The sequence below is a fragment of the Ictalurus furcatus genome, chromosome 17 (assembly GCF_023375685.1).
Source record: "Ictalurus furcatus strain D&B chromosome 17, Billie_1.0, whole genome shotgun sequence".
Taxonomy (NCBI): domain Eukaryota; kingdom Metazoa; phylum Chordata; class Actinopteri; order Siluriformes; family Ictaluridae; genus Ictalurus; species Ictalurus furcatus.
Genome location: NC_071271.1, coordinates 13,235,075 through 13,252,539, shown reverse-complemented (window position 1 = coordinate 13,252,539; position 17,465 = coordinate 13,235,075). Strand labels below are relative to the sequence as shown.

The 17,465-nt window shown below is 37.8% G+C and overlaps 1 protein-coding gene across 1 annotated transcript; it reads left to right on the top strand.

Moving 5' to 3' along the window:
* Positions 1-59: 59 nt before the first annotated feature.
* On the top strand, positions 60-6,727 carry tbx2b (T-box transcription factor 2b). The gene is made up of 7 exons (XM_053646450.1): positions 60-716; positions 1,607-1,874; positions 2,748-2,894; positions 3,974-4,050; positions 4,214-4,386; positions 5,094-5,698; positions 6,156-6,727. The coding sequence occupies exons 1-7, from the start codon at positions 355-357 to the stop codon at positions 6,591-6,593; spliced, it is 2,070 nt and encodes a 689-aa protein (XP_053502425.1). The 5' UTR covers positions 60-354; the 3' UTR covers positions 6,594-6,727.
* Positions 6,728-17,465: the final 10,738 nt, after the last annotated feature.

The window sequence follows — 17,465 nt, the reverse complement described above, 5'->3', positions numbered from 1 at the left end:
ATCGTGCAGATGGCCATCTGCTTCGAGAGAGTGAGCTTATTTTTATGAGAACGGCGCGCGCAGAAAACAAATATCTTCTTTCAAAGTGTCGTTGCGCTCACTTTGACCGGTAATAATACGAGACTTGGTGAAATCAGCAGCTAGAGGGAAACTGAAGTGCTTGTTCCCTATAGCTTCTCTGCCTCCGCTCGCTTTTGAGCGACAATACAGAAACTTTGCACTGTAGTCGAAGATTACCTCAACGCCTTTCTCTCTTTAGACTGTTACGACGGCATTTTCCTGCTGGATAAGCGCCGATTTGAAAGGAAAAACATCACTTAAATATCACATTTTTCAGCGATTTTGGATGCACCGATGAGAGATCCAGTTTTTTCAGGCAGTGCCATGGCTTACCACCCTTTCCACGCTCACCGGCCCACCGACTTCCCCATGTCAGCGTTCCTGGCGGCCGCTCAGCCCTCCTTCTTCCCGGCTCTAGCGCTGCCGCCCGCCGCTCTCACTAAGCCGCTGACGGAGCACAGTCTGGCCGGAGCCGCCGAGGCTGCGCTCCATCCGGCGCTCAGTCACCACCATCAGGCCGCTCATCTGCGCAGCCTCAAAAGTCTAGAACCGGAGGAAGAGGTGGAAGATGATCCAAAAGTCACACTGGAAGCCAAGGATCTATGGGACCAATTCCACAAATTAGGAACAGAGATGGTTATTACTAAATCTGGCAGGTAATAACCCACTTTGCAGTTAAATTTGTTATCCTAAATGTTCAACATCTTCTTTAACCGTATTGCATGTATTACGATTTTCTTGTCGTTTGCCTAAGCGACCAGACCTGGTTTGTGTTTGTGCGTCCTCATTTACCAATTTTAAATGTATAAATATTATCCATAAAACTGATTTGATTAGGCGTTCAGAAAATATATTAAAAAAATAATGTAACTGCACACATTAATGTTTTTGTCTTTGTGTCTAAATATAGACCTAGACACACAATGTCGAATTTAAATAGTCTTTTCCAGTATGTATATAAATACGGATTCTGGAAGGTTTAGTGACCGACATTTTGTTGTCTGTATATGTACGTGTTGTCAGACAGTTAAATATAGGCTACTTGTCTCATTTTTATAACCCATTTTTATTAACAGAAATTACTTGTACAAATAACGTAAAAAAATTTAAACATTAGCTCTGTAACGGAAAATTTAGATTTAAAATGCAAAACCTGTTTTGGGAGAAAATGTTAAAACAAAAACAAACAATATATAGGCATATTTATAAATATACATATAATTAATATATATATATATTGTGTGTGTGTGTGTGTGTGTATGTGTGTGTATATATATATATATAATACACACACACACACACATATATATATATATATATATATATATATATATATATATATATATATATATATATATATATATATATGCATGCATGTATTACATGTAGCTCAGCGCCCTTTTGATAATATAAACTGCCATATATTTGACTGATTATTTGATTTTCTTTACTCATTAAATGTATAAATGTATGGAGGGACTTATGTGAATCAAAATATGTATATAGATTAAAATTCTTAATAAGCAATCGGGTTTACTTTTTTCAGGAGAATGTTTCCTCCCTTTAAAGTCCGAATAAACGGACTTGACAAAAAAGCCAAATATATTTTGTTGATGGATATTGTGGCCGCTGATGACTGCCGCTATAAGTTCCATAACTCGCGCTGGATGGTGGCGGGGAAGGCCGACCCGGAGATGCCCAAGCGCATGTACATCCACCCGGATAGTCCAGCTACAGGAGAGCAGTGGATGGCAAAACCTGTCGCTTTCCATAAGCTCAAACTGACAAACAACATTTCAGACAAGCATGGATTTGTAAGTTACCTTCTATTGCATGGTACAATTCTATTCCAAGCAGATGGTTGATTAGGCCTGTTTGTTGGCCAAAAGCGGTTTAGGAGATTGACAGACGTTTTACAAATATATGACGCTTTTGGCCATATATTTCAGCAATATTTCCGTTTTCTTCTGCGAGTACCCTAATGTAACATAGGTGTGCTCACAATCTTGCATTTAGGATAATGTCCCAAATAGCCTTATTGTAACAACTTGGTTCCCTTTACATGCTACACTCACATAAATTATAATTTACTTTCGTGTTGTGAATAATGATGCTGTAAAGCAGTCTGAATGCTTTATCATGCTGAGTTTTTTCCCCATGGTAATTCAAAATATGGAGAGTGACAAATCAGACAAAGAAAATGGGACAGGTTAAGGCTGTGTTTTTCTTGGCCGTACTTATGAAGGCCCAGGGCTCCAGAAGTAGTGTTGAAAAATTTAATTTAAAAAAGGTGGCTTATGCAAAGGTTGACAGTAATATTCTCTACCTTAGTCGAACCTAACCTGCGGCCTAACCTTTACATGCATGGCACAACCATTTGATTCCTGTAAAGTCAAATAGGAAATCTTGTGTTTTTTCCTTATATATTTTTTTTCTTTTTGCGGTTAAACTACTTTTACATGCTTTTATATGCCATGTTTTTGCCTTTATTTAGGCTTGAATAGACTCACTGATAGAGCCATAGACTGAAACATTTTCAAATAGGTTAAATTTGAAACCAGTTAAAACTGATACAATTATTGACAGCTTTCTGAGATTTTATGCAACGGTTAATTGGTTTATTCAACACTGGCCCATTGTGAGATTTACAATTTTATCTTACCACTCCATTTCTGTCTTGTTCTCAGACTATACTGAATTCAATGCATAAATACCAGCCTAGGTTCCATATTGTGAGGGCCAACGATATTCTGAAGCTTCCCTACAGCACTTTCAGGACATATGTGTTTCCCGAGACGGAATTCATTGCTGTCACTGCCTATCAAAACGACAAGGTATGTAGCCCAAGAACATTAAATATAACCTATTATTTTTAAATGACAATATATGTAACGTAAGGCATAGTTAAAATATGTGTCACGTTCAGGAGCAGTCGTTTCAGTCAACGTTTGCTTTTACTAGGCAAATAGCTGCTCTTGTGTCTCTTCAAATATGTTAAATGTTGATACAACTGACTGAAACAGGATTATACCAGGCAAGCCACAGCTAGCCACCTATAGTCTATAGTTCTTCGCAGTGCACTGATTCCGCATATGCTTTCATAATGTTTTTTCTCCAATAAAAGCACGAATTTAAGATGTTCATATTTGCTATAGTGGACGGTTAACCTGTACACAGCCATTTTCTACGGGTTAGTGCGACCTCAGAACAGATATTAATTGCCCTGTGGTGGGGGGGGGTGGGGGGGGTGGGGGCGGGGGTTGGTTGTTGGGCTTGTTGGCCACCGTAAAGTTTATGGCATAGAGTCCCAATCGATTAGCGGGCACTTAAGCTCGCCAGTGAGTCTGGGAGCTGAACACTTGAAATTTGTGCAATCAGAGTGGGTCAGTCTCTAATCCTTCAGGAAACACCAACGCAAATGCACCATGCTTTTACTTCTGTAAAATCCTACCTAATTCATACCCTTATCGCTTGACAAAGAAATATAGTCATTATTTATTTATTTTTACATTTTTGTTATACAAACGCATTAATTATTTATAGCATCGTTATTTCCCCTTTCCTGTTGATGGTAGCTTACAGTAGGCCAGTCCTGTGTACTGTGTAGCTAGAGACGAATGAATATTTACACATGAAATGTTCTCATGGGGCTTTTCCATATAACTAAGCCTTCTATAAATATTTGTTAATGTTCTAAATTTAGGCCTATGTATATATATTTTTTAAATTATTTTAGCAAGGGTAGTCGCAAAGAAAGGCATGTATTTCCACTGCGGTTTTGCATCGTGTATATAACAACAACAAAAAAATTTATATAATAATAATTATAAATTTAAATAATACCAATAATTCTAATTATTATTATTATTATTATTCATTTTTTATTATTTATTTATTTATTTATTTTTCTCAGATTACACAGCTGAAGATTGATAATAATCCCTTTGCAAAAGGCTTCAGAGACACGGGAAATGGAAGGAGGGAGAAAAGGTATGTGCAAATCTCTTGTAAAACTACACTTAGTAATATATAATACTGCCTACTTGTATTTTAGCTTTCTGTTTAAGTCGTCCACTTTTTTTCAGTAAGAAATGTCTATTTTGGCTGGATTTTAATTTCCCTTTTCTTCTCTTCCGATATTTTTTGGCCCTAGGAAGCAGTTAACTCTGCCCTCGTTACACATGTATGAGGTTGGACAGTGTAAAGTGGATCGGGAAGGGGCAGACTCAGACGCGTCCTCAGGCGAACAGGCCGCAGCCAAGGACTCAGTTCATTCCCCTCTCGGACCTGCATCCAGTCCTCTCACGTTCACCAGAGCCAATAGAGGTAGAGTCTCAGTTTGACTTACTGGACTTTGTGTAGTCAGACTAAGAGGGGAAACATTTCTACTGGAATTTATCAGACGACTAAGGCTGTGTTTCTGCGGCTGAGAACACCTGCAGTGAAGAATAACTGTCTCTGCAAGCGGATTTAGGCTCCATAGGCATTAGGTTACGACTAAGTGAATTCAATTAGAATGTCCTCATCGAGTACATTTAGTTGGTAGATTTGAAATCAACATTTAATCTTAATTAAAGACTTATTTTAACACATTACTATGTACACAGAAAAAAGGTGAATAAGTCATTAGCCAACCTGTGAGCTGCTGGAAAATTACAATTGTTTTCGCTGAAAAATTATTTCTTGTTTTTTACAGTGGTCTCTGTATTTTTTAAAAAATTTTTTTTGGTGATAATATAGTTTCATATAGTCTATATATACAGCCCGGAGACCCGGTCATTAGATTAAACTGCAGCGTTATGCTAAAATGTATAGGTTATGAGTGGAATGTACAGGATATAGATTTAAATTGCGCCGAGTTCATGCTAGCACGCTAAATAAACAGGTTATTCTACACTACTTATTTTCTACACTACTAAACCAGACATGAAACATATCTTGGTTTATTTACCGCTGTTGTTGGACAGAACTGAAATTATTACTGAGCAATAAAACCACTGCTCTTCTGTAATGACACTTTTTTCCCCTCGTAGAGGATAAAGCTTGCACCGACAGTGAGCATGAAGCTGAGCATCAAGAAGACCTCTGTGGAGAATCGAGCAGTCCTAAACCACCATCTCCATTCAGCCCCAGAAGTGAGGAGCAGTCGAGAGAGAGACCAAACACGGAGAAGAAGGAGGACTATTTGGATTCAAGAAAGCAAAACGAGTCCGTATTTAGCCTAGGCAACCTCGATAAAGACAAACTGGAGAACAAGCACAGGAAAGACACTACAGAGTCGTCTAAGAAGGACGTGGACAATGGGGGTCTTAGCGGAAGTAAAGAGAGTTTCTCGCCCCTTATGGTCCAGACAGAGAGTCCATCACATTTCGGAGCAGGACATCTGCAGAGTCTAGCTCTCTCTGGCCTGCACAGTCAACAGTTCTTTAACCCTCTGAACACCGGACAGCCTCTGCTCTTTCACCCAGGACAGTTCGCGATGGGCCCTGGAGCATTTTCTGCTATGGGTATGGGACATCTACTGGCTTCAGTATCAGGAACAAGCGGTTTGGACAATGGCAGCCTTTCGGCACAGGGAGCCGGAAGTAGCCCTAATCCATTTCCCTTTCACCTGTCTCAGCACATGCTAGCCTCTCAGGTAAGACTTTCTACCACTATTCAGTGTAACAGCATCGGTGGACTAACGTGCACCATGTTTGTTAGGAAACTGGCGACAAGTGAAAGAACGAGTAACACATTTATACTATTTTGTCCATAATCTTGTGAGCTGTGAACAATCTGTTTCGATCCTCTGGCCATGCTGTCAATCAAACGAATAAATGTTACTCAAAAAAAGCTTTATCAAAGATAAACAAACGTCCGTGATATTATTTGTTTAAAAGTGATTCATCAAGGCCTACATATTTTACTAAGATTTTATCAGCACTATATCATTTAAATATAGGCTTGAAGCCAGAAAACTCATCACTCAACCCTGATTCTGAGTCAGTCTAGGCATGTCTCTCAGTTGCGTAATTGTTGCTTACGATTTTTAAAATGTATTATTATTGTTTTTTTTTTTGTTTTTGTTTTTTTGTTTTTTTTTTTAAATCCAGGGTATCCCCATGCCTCCATTCGGTGGTCTGTTCCCCTACCCGTACACGTACATGGCTGCAGCAGCTGCCGCGGCTTCTGCGCTCCCCACCAGCAGCTCTTCCTCTTCTCTCTCCCGGAACCCGTTCCTGAACAGCTCACGGCCGCGGCTACGCTTCAGCCCCTATCAGCTTCCAGTGGCTATTCCTCAAAGCACAAACCTGCTCACCACCGGATTGCCAGGCGGCCTGAATCCTTCATCGGAGTCCTCGAAATCAGGCAGCAGGGAGGCCAGTCCTGTGCCCGATCAACACAACCATAAAGCCGCGTCCTCTCAGAGAAATGGCTCCCCAAAAGCCACACTGAAGGAGTCCATCAATGAACTGCAGAACATCCAGAGGCTAGTGAGCGGCCTGGAAAGCCAAAGGGAGGCATCATCACCCAGAAACTCTCCCAAATGAGCCAGGATCAACAAACCTATCCAGGGCATGACTTGAACTGGCAGAGGATGTTATTATCAAGTGTCTATCCGAAGGATGTTCGTATACTTTTTTTTTTAACCCATGGATGATCGCAGTGGCAATAGCAAACAAGAAGGAGAAAATAATTAGCAAAATAATTCGTTGAATAAGAATTGGTGCTCTCGTGTTGGAAACTTGAACAGATCTTTAAAAATGCTGCGAAGACAATCTACTATCACTTATAACCTAACGGACTTCATAGAAAACGTGATGAAAAAAGTTACACCAATCCAGGAATGAAAATAAATTGGAAAGGCCAGTTTTGCAGAATGTTGTTAGAAAATGTCACTGCAGAACGGTGGATATGGATCAAACGACACTTACAAACTGTAAACTCAAACTGTAAATCAATCAAGCTACATCCAAATAATAAGTGTATTTTAAAAAGGGATTGCAATGAGTCAGTGGACTGTTTGTGATAATCTGGCGGACAGTTGTGCGTGACCTATTTAATGTAATTAAAAACAAATTCTGTAAATAACTATAAGGATCCAAGAATATGCAAATCGGTATTAATTTATTTACAGCTGTACATTTGCGTGTATATACTATTTAGAGTTTAATTCTGTGCTTTTTTTTTCTTTCATTTTACATGAACTGTAATACTGTAAATGAAAGCTCCTTCATAGCGCTTGTTGGATTGAGGCAGATCATTTCTATCTGTGATGCAACGCTGTTTAATCTGCCTGTGACACGTTAACAGAAGCGTGTGTCTTTGAATACAGTAGTTAGTTGAAGAACACTTGGGACTACCGTCTAAAACCGCACACTGCTATACTAAATAGTATGTCAAGAGCAGGTCACCATAGGTGTACCATAACTATACAGATGGCATACTATTTAATATGCTGGTTTTTGAGAGGGCCTCAGGAGATTCACTCCAATACACGAGACTTAAATTCATTTTCATGGACTGGATTAGAGCCCACATACGCTTTAGGAAAATGAACTTGTCGCGTTTGCTGGTTGTTCGGATTTTTTGTTGTTGGATTCTCTCACACTTTCAATAAAAAACGCGTTGAATTAATTTTGTTGTTTGCGGAGCAATTTTTTAATAGAGTTTTTAAACCTTATCACATATGCGTGACCTAAACAAATGTATTTGATGTATGGACGTTTTGACCAATTAATCTACCGACTTGGCCAACTATTAGACAAGTGAATTCTGAGATTACATAATGATCTCTTTGACGCTAGGTCAAAGTAATAATAAAATGCAGAGCAAGTTGTTTTGTCTTAGTTGGGTAAGGCTTTTTAGTTCACTAATGACACAATCCAACTAAAACAAAAAGTCACACTGCTTGCAGTTAGCAAATATCACGCATCCTTAATAATCCTTAGAATAATTTTTGATTCTGAGTTAAGGTAGAAAAATACAAAGGTCTAATGCTAAGGTTATAAATAGGCTATGTGAAAAGATTTCTGGATGTCATCTTGAATTGAATATTTTCTAACACATTTACACATTCATTGGAAGTCACTCGTAGAACCTGTGCTGTAGAGGTACACAAATCTCACGTTGCCCAATTATCTATGAATAATAAACCGCAGCCTACTGCGCCCTCTGGCGGCCACATTCTTATTATTTATAATTACACATTTATATTAGAAGAATCATTAAACAACAACAACAATAACAACAACAATAATAATAACAATAATCACAACAACAACAATAATAACGCCTGTTGTATTTTGGCCCCCCCAGGAGAGAATGAAGTCAGTGAGGATAGTAGGATGAATGAGGATGGCCTCTAGGCTGCAGACAAGCCTTTGTGCTGTATGTTTGCTCTGGCGCCTGTCGCCTGGCTGCTGGCCGACGTGTTTCACACACCCGCTCCGAAAGCACCGCGTCCTACACTTCCAGCTCCTAATTAGGGATTATTCTCGTGCTTCTTTCCTTTCTCTTTCTCAGAACCACAAACCCTCGTTTGTATTAATGGGCCATTGTTAAACACTGTTCTCTTCAATTAACAGAGCAAGCAACTCGACTTTACTATTTGTCCAAACGAATCAGTCAGTGACTGCTCAATAACACTGGGCTTGTGCAAAACCTGGCAATTTACACAATGCAGACCTATACAACAAGATATATTTCTCCCCTCCCCTCCTCATAGAAGACAACATAAGCATTCATAATGTGTAGTTTCTCGCACTATCAGTTCTTTATCTGCAGACTGAAACTGAACACTGAGTAGTCTGAAAACCTATATAACCACTGAGGGATAAAGATGACTTCTTGCTGATATCACTCTGTTTTGTAAAATCCCACTGGATTCTTTCAACTTTGTTAGCTGCACTTATAAATCAGTGTACTGCATGCAACACATAATTAAATGCAACCTTGACGTAGCCATTGACATTCATTGTTCAGGGTTAGGATTGTGTTCATAATATTAGAATTAATAATAATGAAAAGAATAATATAAGAATTCAAGATGACATCCAGAAATCTTTTCACACAGCCAATTTATGACCTTAGCATTAGATCTTTGTATTTTTCTATATATAATATTTAGTACATACAAGTTTATAACTTATCATCAGATGAAGTGATTATTATTTGGGCTCTGTAGCCTAATAACAGGCCTTTTTATGAGACTACACGACGGAACAACAATTAATCGATCCTGAATGTAGGCCTATATCACTTTAATGGCAAGCTAAATTAGTAGCGCGTTTGAGTAACGGAGATTTGATCTTTGGTCATTTCCGCTAAACATTAGCTGCTAATAATCATTCTAGTTTACAGTACAAAGCAGAAATACTCAGGGTTAAATGAACACATTCAGTTGTGTCCAGCAGGACTTTAATAAACATTTTTATAATTTTCTAAGATTTTGCTGTAGAAACAGCACGCAAGCCCAAAAGCGACTTAGACTGAAAGAAAAGAGAAAATAGCCTAGGCCTGGTGTAGACATGTGTACTGCCTGCAGACTCGGCTCTATCATGGCCTAATTGAGGAAGCCTAATTAGCAGTTATTAATAACTATTCATTTAGACCTGAAACAAACCAACGTTGCACCAGAATTACCGAGCCTAAATAGAAGTAGAAGAATTTCTTACAATATATGTGGAGAAAGTGAGGTAGGCATGACTATTGTTGCATTTAAATCATGGGTTTGGTATAGTGTTTTAAATGGAAAGATCCACCCAAAAGTCTCTCGCAGTAAGTCACAGAAATACCTGAAAGGATAAATCAGTGAAAAGAAATTACAGATACATGCTCATCGCCTGCCTAGACAGCTTTCTCATCTCTAATAGAGCTCTAGTATATAATAACTGTATGTTACCACTTTTGCACCGACACGTGTGTGTTTAAATTCAGACAAAACTCAAATACTTAGTTCTGACGCAAGCAAATTAAACACCGACAACTTTCATCTAATGCACTAAACTGTCCCAAGTATGTGCCAAACACAGCAGCACACTCCTTGCTACGAATATGAATCTTTGCAGTTTACATTTCAACGGCCATACTTTTAAAGTTAAACACTGCTGTTAGCAATGTTAGTTAGTCTGTAGCTATCTGTTGGTTCTTAGTTGTGTCTCACTGAAGAAAATTTTTCAGGACTGATCCAAAAAGCAGGTAAACCCAAAAACAACGACTCACCGCCACCTCCTGGACACACTAATGCAAATAAAATATAGAATACAATAATTTAAATGTATTAATATATACCCCTTTCTATGTCTGTCAAAATTCTCCTGAGGTTTGAGACCATGATCATGTGGTGTTCGCATATATTAAGTAAAAAGAAAATAAAACCGTGTGGAATTAACAGATATAATAATCAGCAAAGCACTTCATTTTCACTCCAGTGAAATACTGACAGTCCGGTACAAAAGGAATAAGTAAATGGGCATATACAGTAAGTGAACTAACACATACAAATTTTAATCTAATTCTCCACAAAATCATAACAAAAATGACACAGTATGAAGCGTAATACATAACACAGCAATACCACATAAAGCAGAACTGTCACATAAAGTAATGTAGATTCATGTACAAACCAGCCTGGGATTGACGGATACATGTACAGTAGTACACTCATTTACCACTAGGTGTCACAGTATCTTCCTTTAAAATATCCACATGCCTTAGGACAGTTCTTTTTCACGTATTTTCAGATATCTTTATGCTTTTTGATAGTGTACTGAAACAATAAGTTAGTAGTAGTAATAATAATAATAATAATAATAATAATAATAATAATAATAATAATAATAATAATAAACAGGTTTTGTAGCTCAAATCATGACAAATGTCTAAATGTGTTTACAAATACTTTTCTGTTCTGTGTCATTGGTCCTTTGGAATCAGTTAGAGAATCATATAAATACTTACAGAAATCATGTTCATACCTTGTACTGCTTCATGGATGTTTCTGTTCGGCCTCTGAAAGGGCACGGCCAATACTGTAGTGCTACTGACAAAGAGAGATATCCTGGACAAATTATTTGCACCCCTCACCAGGGTCTCTGACACTGCTCAGGTTCTGATATACAGATGAATACAAGAGATTATCAAAGACTAACAATCTGTTCCATGATGGACGAAGCGGTGGGTCACTGAGGGTGTGAGACTATACTAGCCAGCTGTTTCAAAACATACAATCCTGTCACACTTTTAAGATTATTGAGTGGGCACCCCTTATTACACCAGTGGTGTCTTGAAGGGTTAATATATTAGTTCATACTTTGCTTATGAACTTTTCTCTTATTTTGCATCATATTGCAGTATTGTAGGCAAGTCAAGTTCATCCAAAACTGGCAGTGCAGAATGATTTGTTTTCATGAATAAAAATATTGTGTGATTTAAATGATATTATAAATAAGTGAGACATTTATGGGGACAGAATGTCCATTATGGGTTCTTTGGATAATTAAGGGTGTTTAGCTTTCAAAAGGAGCATTACTTGAAACCATCTTTAATAACGAACACTCAGCATTCTACATAGAACCTTTAAGAATTATAAATTTGCATAGCAATTTAAAATAATATTAAACAAGATAGATAGTTTTTCTTAAAGCCAATGTGCTTTAATCATTCAAAATTCACTACAAAATGATCATCCAAGCAAGCAGACCTTATATATCATATTTCAAACCAAAGTCCTTCATCAGCTGTGCAAGAGAAGTGCTACTGAGACTGTTAGGAGGTGAGACAAGTGGATGCATAAAATGGTTTGGAATAATAAACTAGATAAGGTAAATAGATGGATAAAATAGCATAGGTCTGGTTTAGAAAAAAAAGGCCTCTATCATGGCTTGAGGAAGCCTAATTAGTAATTAGTAATTTTTATTAGTTTGTATCTGAAACTCACCAATGTTGCACCACTATTGCAGAGGCTATGTAATAAACCCAAATTAACCTAATTTTGCAACTCTGGGAAACTGGAGCTTAAACAAAACTACATACACCTAAAAAAAGAACATGTACTCACTCTCTCTCTCTCTCTCTCTCTCTCTCATTGCAAATGTATGTATTTAATGTAATTTATCTCTTCAGCACACCTGACAGCTCAGCACATTACACTTTATTTTGGTTTGTCTTCTGTCAGTCTCCTCTTCATGGGGTGAAATGCTGTTCAATTGGGTTAAGGTCTGGTGATTACCTTGGTCAGTCTAAAACCTTCCACTTTTTCCCCCCTGATGAAGTCCTTGGTTGAGTTAGCAGTGTGATTTAATCATTTTCTTACAGTTCCTCCCAATTAAATTGGATGCATTTCTCTGTAAATTAGCAGATAGAATGTTTCTGTAGACTTCTGAATTTACTCTTCTGCTACCATCATGCGTGAAAGCATCAATAAAGATTAGTGAAACTGTTCCAGAAGCAGCCATGCAAGTCCAAGCCATGACACTACCTCCACCATGCTTGACCAAAGAGCTTGCTTGTTTGCATCATGAGCAGATCATTTCTTTCTCCACACTTTGGCCTTTCCATCACTTTGGTAGAGGTTAATCTTGGTTCCAGAACTTTTGTGGCTCATCTCTGTATTTCTTTGTGAATTCCAATCAGGCTTTCTGATTCTTACTGCTGATGAGTAGTTTGCATCTTGTGGCATGGCTTCTATATTTCTACTCTCAAAGTCTTCTTCAAACAATGGATCGTGACACCTTCACCCCTGCTTTGTGGAAGTTGTTGGCGATGCCACTGACTGTTGTTTATGGATTTTTTCTTCACAGCTCTCACAATGTTTTGGTCTGTTGTTTTCCTAGGCCAACCAATTTGGTGTCTGGTTATCAGTACACCAGTGGTTTCTTTCTTTTTCAGAAAATTCCAATTTGTTTTAATGGTTATGCTGAAAGCTTGATAGCTTAGGTAGGTGGTATGTGTCAAAGTAACATCCACATGAATGCCAGGACCCAAGGTTTCCCGGCAGAACATTGCCCAGAGCCTTAAACTGCCCAGAGAATTCACCTGTCAGTGCTTTTAATGTTATGGCTTGGATTGGTATATGCAACTAACTGCAGTGTACTTCAGTCATAATAGTAAATAAGTTTAGTGTAGTACAAGAAATAGGACATTTGGGTCAAAAGTCTGTCTGCTGTGCAAGCAAAGTGCTTCTGAAGCTCTAGGAGGTGAAACCAGCAGATATTAAAAACGTTGATGATGTAACAGTTTTTGTCAAAACATTTACTGTAATGCCTGACAAGCGATGATCACTTTTTTCTTTCCACTTTTTCTTCACTTCATTGTAGTGAACCAACAAACTACCAATGCAAACAGAGATGTTATTAATGCTTTTTGTCCATTGCTGTTGAAATATCTCTCCACTGAAACTGTGAAATCCTTAATTCTTATGGTATGACTATGTTCAGCAAAACAATCAGTCAGTCTCCTCCTGCAGGAGAAGTAATAAACAACACCTGTGGTGATGTAAATTAAGATGGCTGATAAAAATGGATCATTTAGGCCTGTAATTCTAGTGGTTTTATTAATTAATTTGCAAGAGGAACATCTTGAATGGTTGGATGAAGAAGTACTTTATATTTATAGTTATTTATTAGGAGAATCAAAAAATTCACACCTGACAAGCATGTATTTGATGTTTTTGATAAGGCTGTAGAATATGAATTAAAAAGGTCCAAAAAGAAGAACGATTCTACAAAAAATAAAAAGACGTTAGTGGGGGCAAAAGTAGAGAACCTGTTTTTTTAAGACAGCATGGTGGTGCAGTGGTTAGTGTTGTTGCCACACAGCTCCAAGGTCCCTGGTTGGCTCCTGAGCTTGGTTCACTATCTGTGTCTTGCATGTGCCTGATTGTTTCTTCTGAGTTCTCTGCCTTTTTCCCAAAACATATACTGGTAGGTAAATTGACCATGCTAAATTGCCCATAGAATTGAATGAGCATGTGAATGTGTGTGTACATAGTGCCCTGTGATGGATTGGCGTCCCAATCAATGTATATTCCTCTATTCGATAGAGACATGAGAAAAGGTGATATGGTCATCTGAGTCACCTTCACCATATTCTTGCCAAGTGGGCAAGGGCATGTGTGGCATACACTAAGAGAATGGTGCCTTAATGCTTGAGTGAGCAGGACTGGCGGCTCTGTTATGTTGTAGGGATCATTTTGCTAGCATATTTGTAGGTCACTTGTCCCCTTAGAGAAAAGGCTCAGTACAGATAAAGACAAAGTTATTCTGACTGATCATCTTTTTCATCTTCATTTCTATCCTGATGGGAGAGGTTACTTCCAGGATGACAGTGCCCCCATCCACAGGGCACAAGGGCTCACTAAATGGTTTGATGAGTAGAAAATATTGTAAATCATATGCTATGGCCTGCATAGTCACCAGATCTCAACCAAACTAAACATCAGTAAGGGATTTTGGAGTGACATTTTAGACAGTGCTTTCCTGCTCATTACACTGAGCCCTTAATGTCAGTTGAGCATGGCCCTAATCATTCTTGCCTTTTACCTTCAAAACCTTATCATCCTGGTCCTGTCACTAGACACGAATGGGAAAATCAACAGGAAAGAGAAAATGTATTATTATAATAATTATTTATATATAATGAAAACTTAGAAAGCTCTGGTACTGGAAACAGAGAAAAGCCAAATGTAGTCCAAACATATAGAGGGCCTCTGGGAGCAAGGGCTGTCTATGGTGTCAAATTAGCTGTGAATATAAATTAGATGGTGGGAAAACCACCTAATGGGGTTTAGACATTATTTCAATCACAGTATGGCAGTTTCCAAAACACTGTCTGATCTTCCTCTTCTATACACCATTCCACCATCGTTGCTGCTAACACTAGATAAACTTTCTGAACACAAGTTGTTTGAACCTGATCTTTCAACTTTCTCCATCTGGCCTGTATAACCATGGCACTCAGAATAATCCATACAAACACATTCACAGCATTTTTATGAATCTGACAATACCTGCATGAAAGGCAGGCTGGTCTGAATGAGTTAGTCATGTTGGTGATACATAAGCAAGTAGCTCAATATGTCCTTTTAATGCAATTAAAGCATAACACTTCTAACAATGCTTCTTTAAATGATGATATGCCAAAGTCAAGATTACCCATTCTACCATAAAGCAATCTATGTTGCCTAATGAGCTACCTATATGACCTGTATGACGCTAATCCACCATCTTGTATAGCCAGAAATGGCTGTCTCATGTTTCAAGCCTCTGAGAATCTTATTATAATTTTTTTTCCATTTATTGCAGTAGGAATCTTGCTACTCATATACCTTTCTGCAAACTATTACTTCCTAGAAAACACAATAAAAAAAAAAAACTGGAACTCTGTTTTTTGTAAACCAATACATTCAAGAATAACTAGTCACTCAAATGTAGAAGCAATATTACTGATAAAAGCAAGTTTAAAAACAAGTGCCTTATAGGAACAAGCTACTGTACACTTGAACAGATAATATAATAATATAATTTGTTAAAAGAAACAGATCAGGAGATTGGAGAAAAAAGTAATAAAGAAATTTCCACATTAGAATAAATAAAAGAGGGTGGTGATTGCTGTACTCTTTGGGTAGTTGTAGCAGCACCGTTTCTATGAATCATAGATAATCTACATTTATATGATCACTACTGCATACCTGCTCTCCTCCTGGTCCTGCATGTGCAATTTCATGGCTGTCTGAGCAAAACAGGCTCATAATTATGAACAAAGTTTTGACGATAAAAATATCTTTATATTTCACACTGTTTATATTTTTAGTGTTAAAATGCTAATTTGTATTAGATTAAAAAGTTGTCTTTCAAGAAAAACATGATGCACTGTATTCTTACAGTCCCCTCTGTAAGTACTGTATATTTTTAAGACATCAGTACCATTACACAAGCATTTGGCATAGCTAATACAACAATTTGGAACGTCCTAAAAAACAGAAAGAAACCACTGGCGTACTAACAACCAGACATTCAACATGTTTGCCAAAGAAAAGAAAGAGCAGTTGATGGCAGAAACATTGTGAGAGCTGTGAAGAAAATAACCCCCAAAACAAGTGAGTGACATAACCAACAACCTCCACAGGGCAGGGGTGAAACTATCCCAATCCTGAAATATAGAGGCCATAACTCAAGATGAAAACCATTCATCAGCATTAAGCAGGAAGGTCAGTCAGACTGGAATCCACAAATAAATACAGAGATGAGCTACAAAAGTTCTGGAACCAAGATCTGACGTGAAAGAAGTGATGTAAAGTACACAGTATGGACAAAGAAAGGATCTGCTCATGTTCCAAAACATACAAGCTCATTGGTCAAGCACAGTGGAGGTAGTGTCATGGCGTAGGCTTCTGGAATGAGCTCACAAATCTTTTGATGAAGGAACTCATGATGGTAGCAGCAGAATAAATTCAAAAGTCTACAGAATCATTCTGTCTGCCAATTTACAGGCAAATGCATCCAATCTAATTGGGAAGAACTTCATCATGCAGCAAGACAATGACCCAAATCACACTGCCAACACAACAAAGGACTTCATCAGGGAAAAAAGTGGAAGGTTTAAGAGGTTTCTTTTGTTGCAAAACAAAAGAATTGGCCTTGCCATTCTAATATTTTCAGAGGGGACTTTACTAACCATGAGCCAAGAAAGTTTTTCAGTTAGGGACATTTTTCTATTTTCTTAGCTTTTGCCTGTATGCAAGACTTGCATGCAAGTCAAAGAAAATCAAATCTGCCAAGATGATCAAATCTTCTTTGTGCTTTTGTACAGATATTTACTGAAACTCTAAGAGATATAAAGAGATACTAGTCAAAGTGTGGTACTGAGTCAAAGTGTGTTTACGATCATATATCACAATCACTGTCCAATGATCATTTCATAAATAATATAACCATCTGTGGTACATTACATTACAAACAGTATAAATGCATTTTATACATATTATGTATTATTATATTATATTTATACACACTAAGTGTGTTGTGGGAGTGATGCTAAACAAACCACTGCATTAAAACAAAGATTTATTTGCACCTTTGCTTGATGACAGAAAAGCATTACAGAAACATCCTACCGTTAGAATCCTGTTTGATAATGGTATTCTTGCTTGATAGCCAACCTGTCCCATAACATTATTTAATAGCATCAGCTAACATAATAGCATTATATTTATTTACATTGCATGTGATGAACACAGACACTAAATGATGAAAAGGTTTGGAAAAGCCCATTGAGATGATGTGACTCGATGACAAAATGCTTATTAGCAACGCTGGCTCTGATTTTGGAGAGACCAATGAAGCGTTTTAGCCTTTCTATTTTCAAAACAATCTGTAGGCCTATTACTATGGCTGAATCCAACATATATCGCTACTCCATAT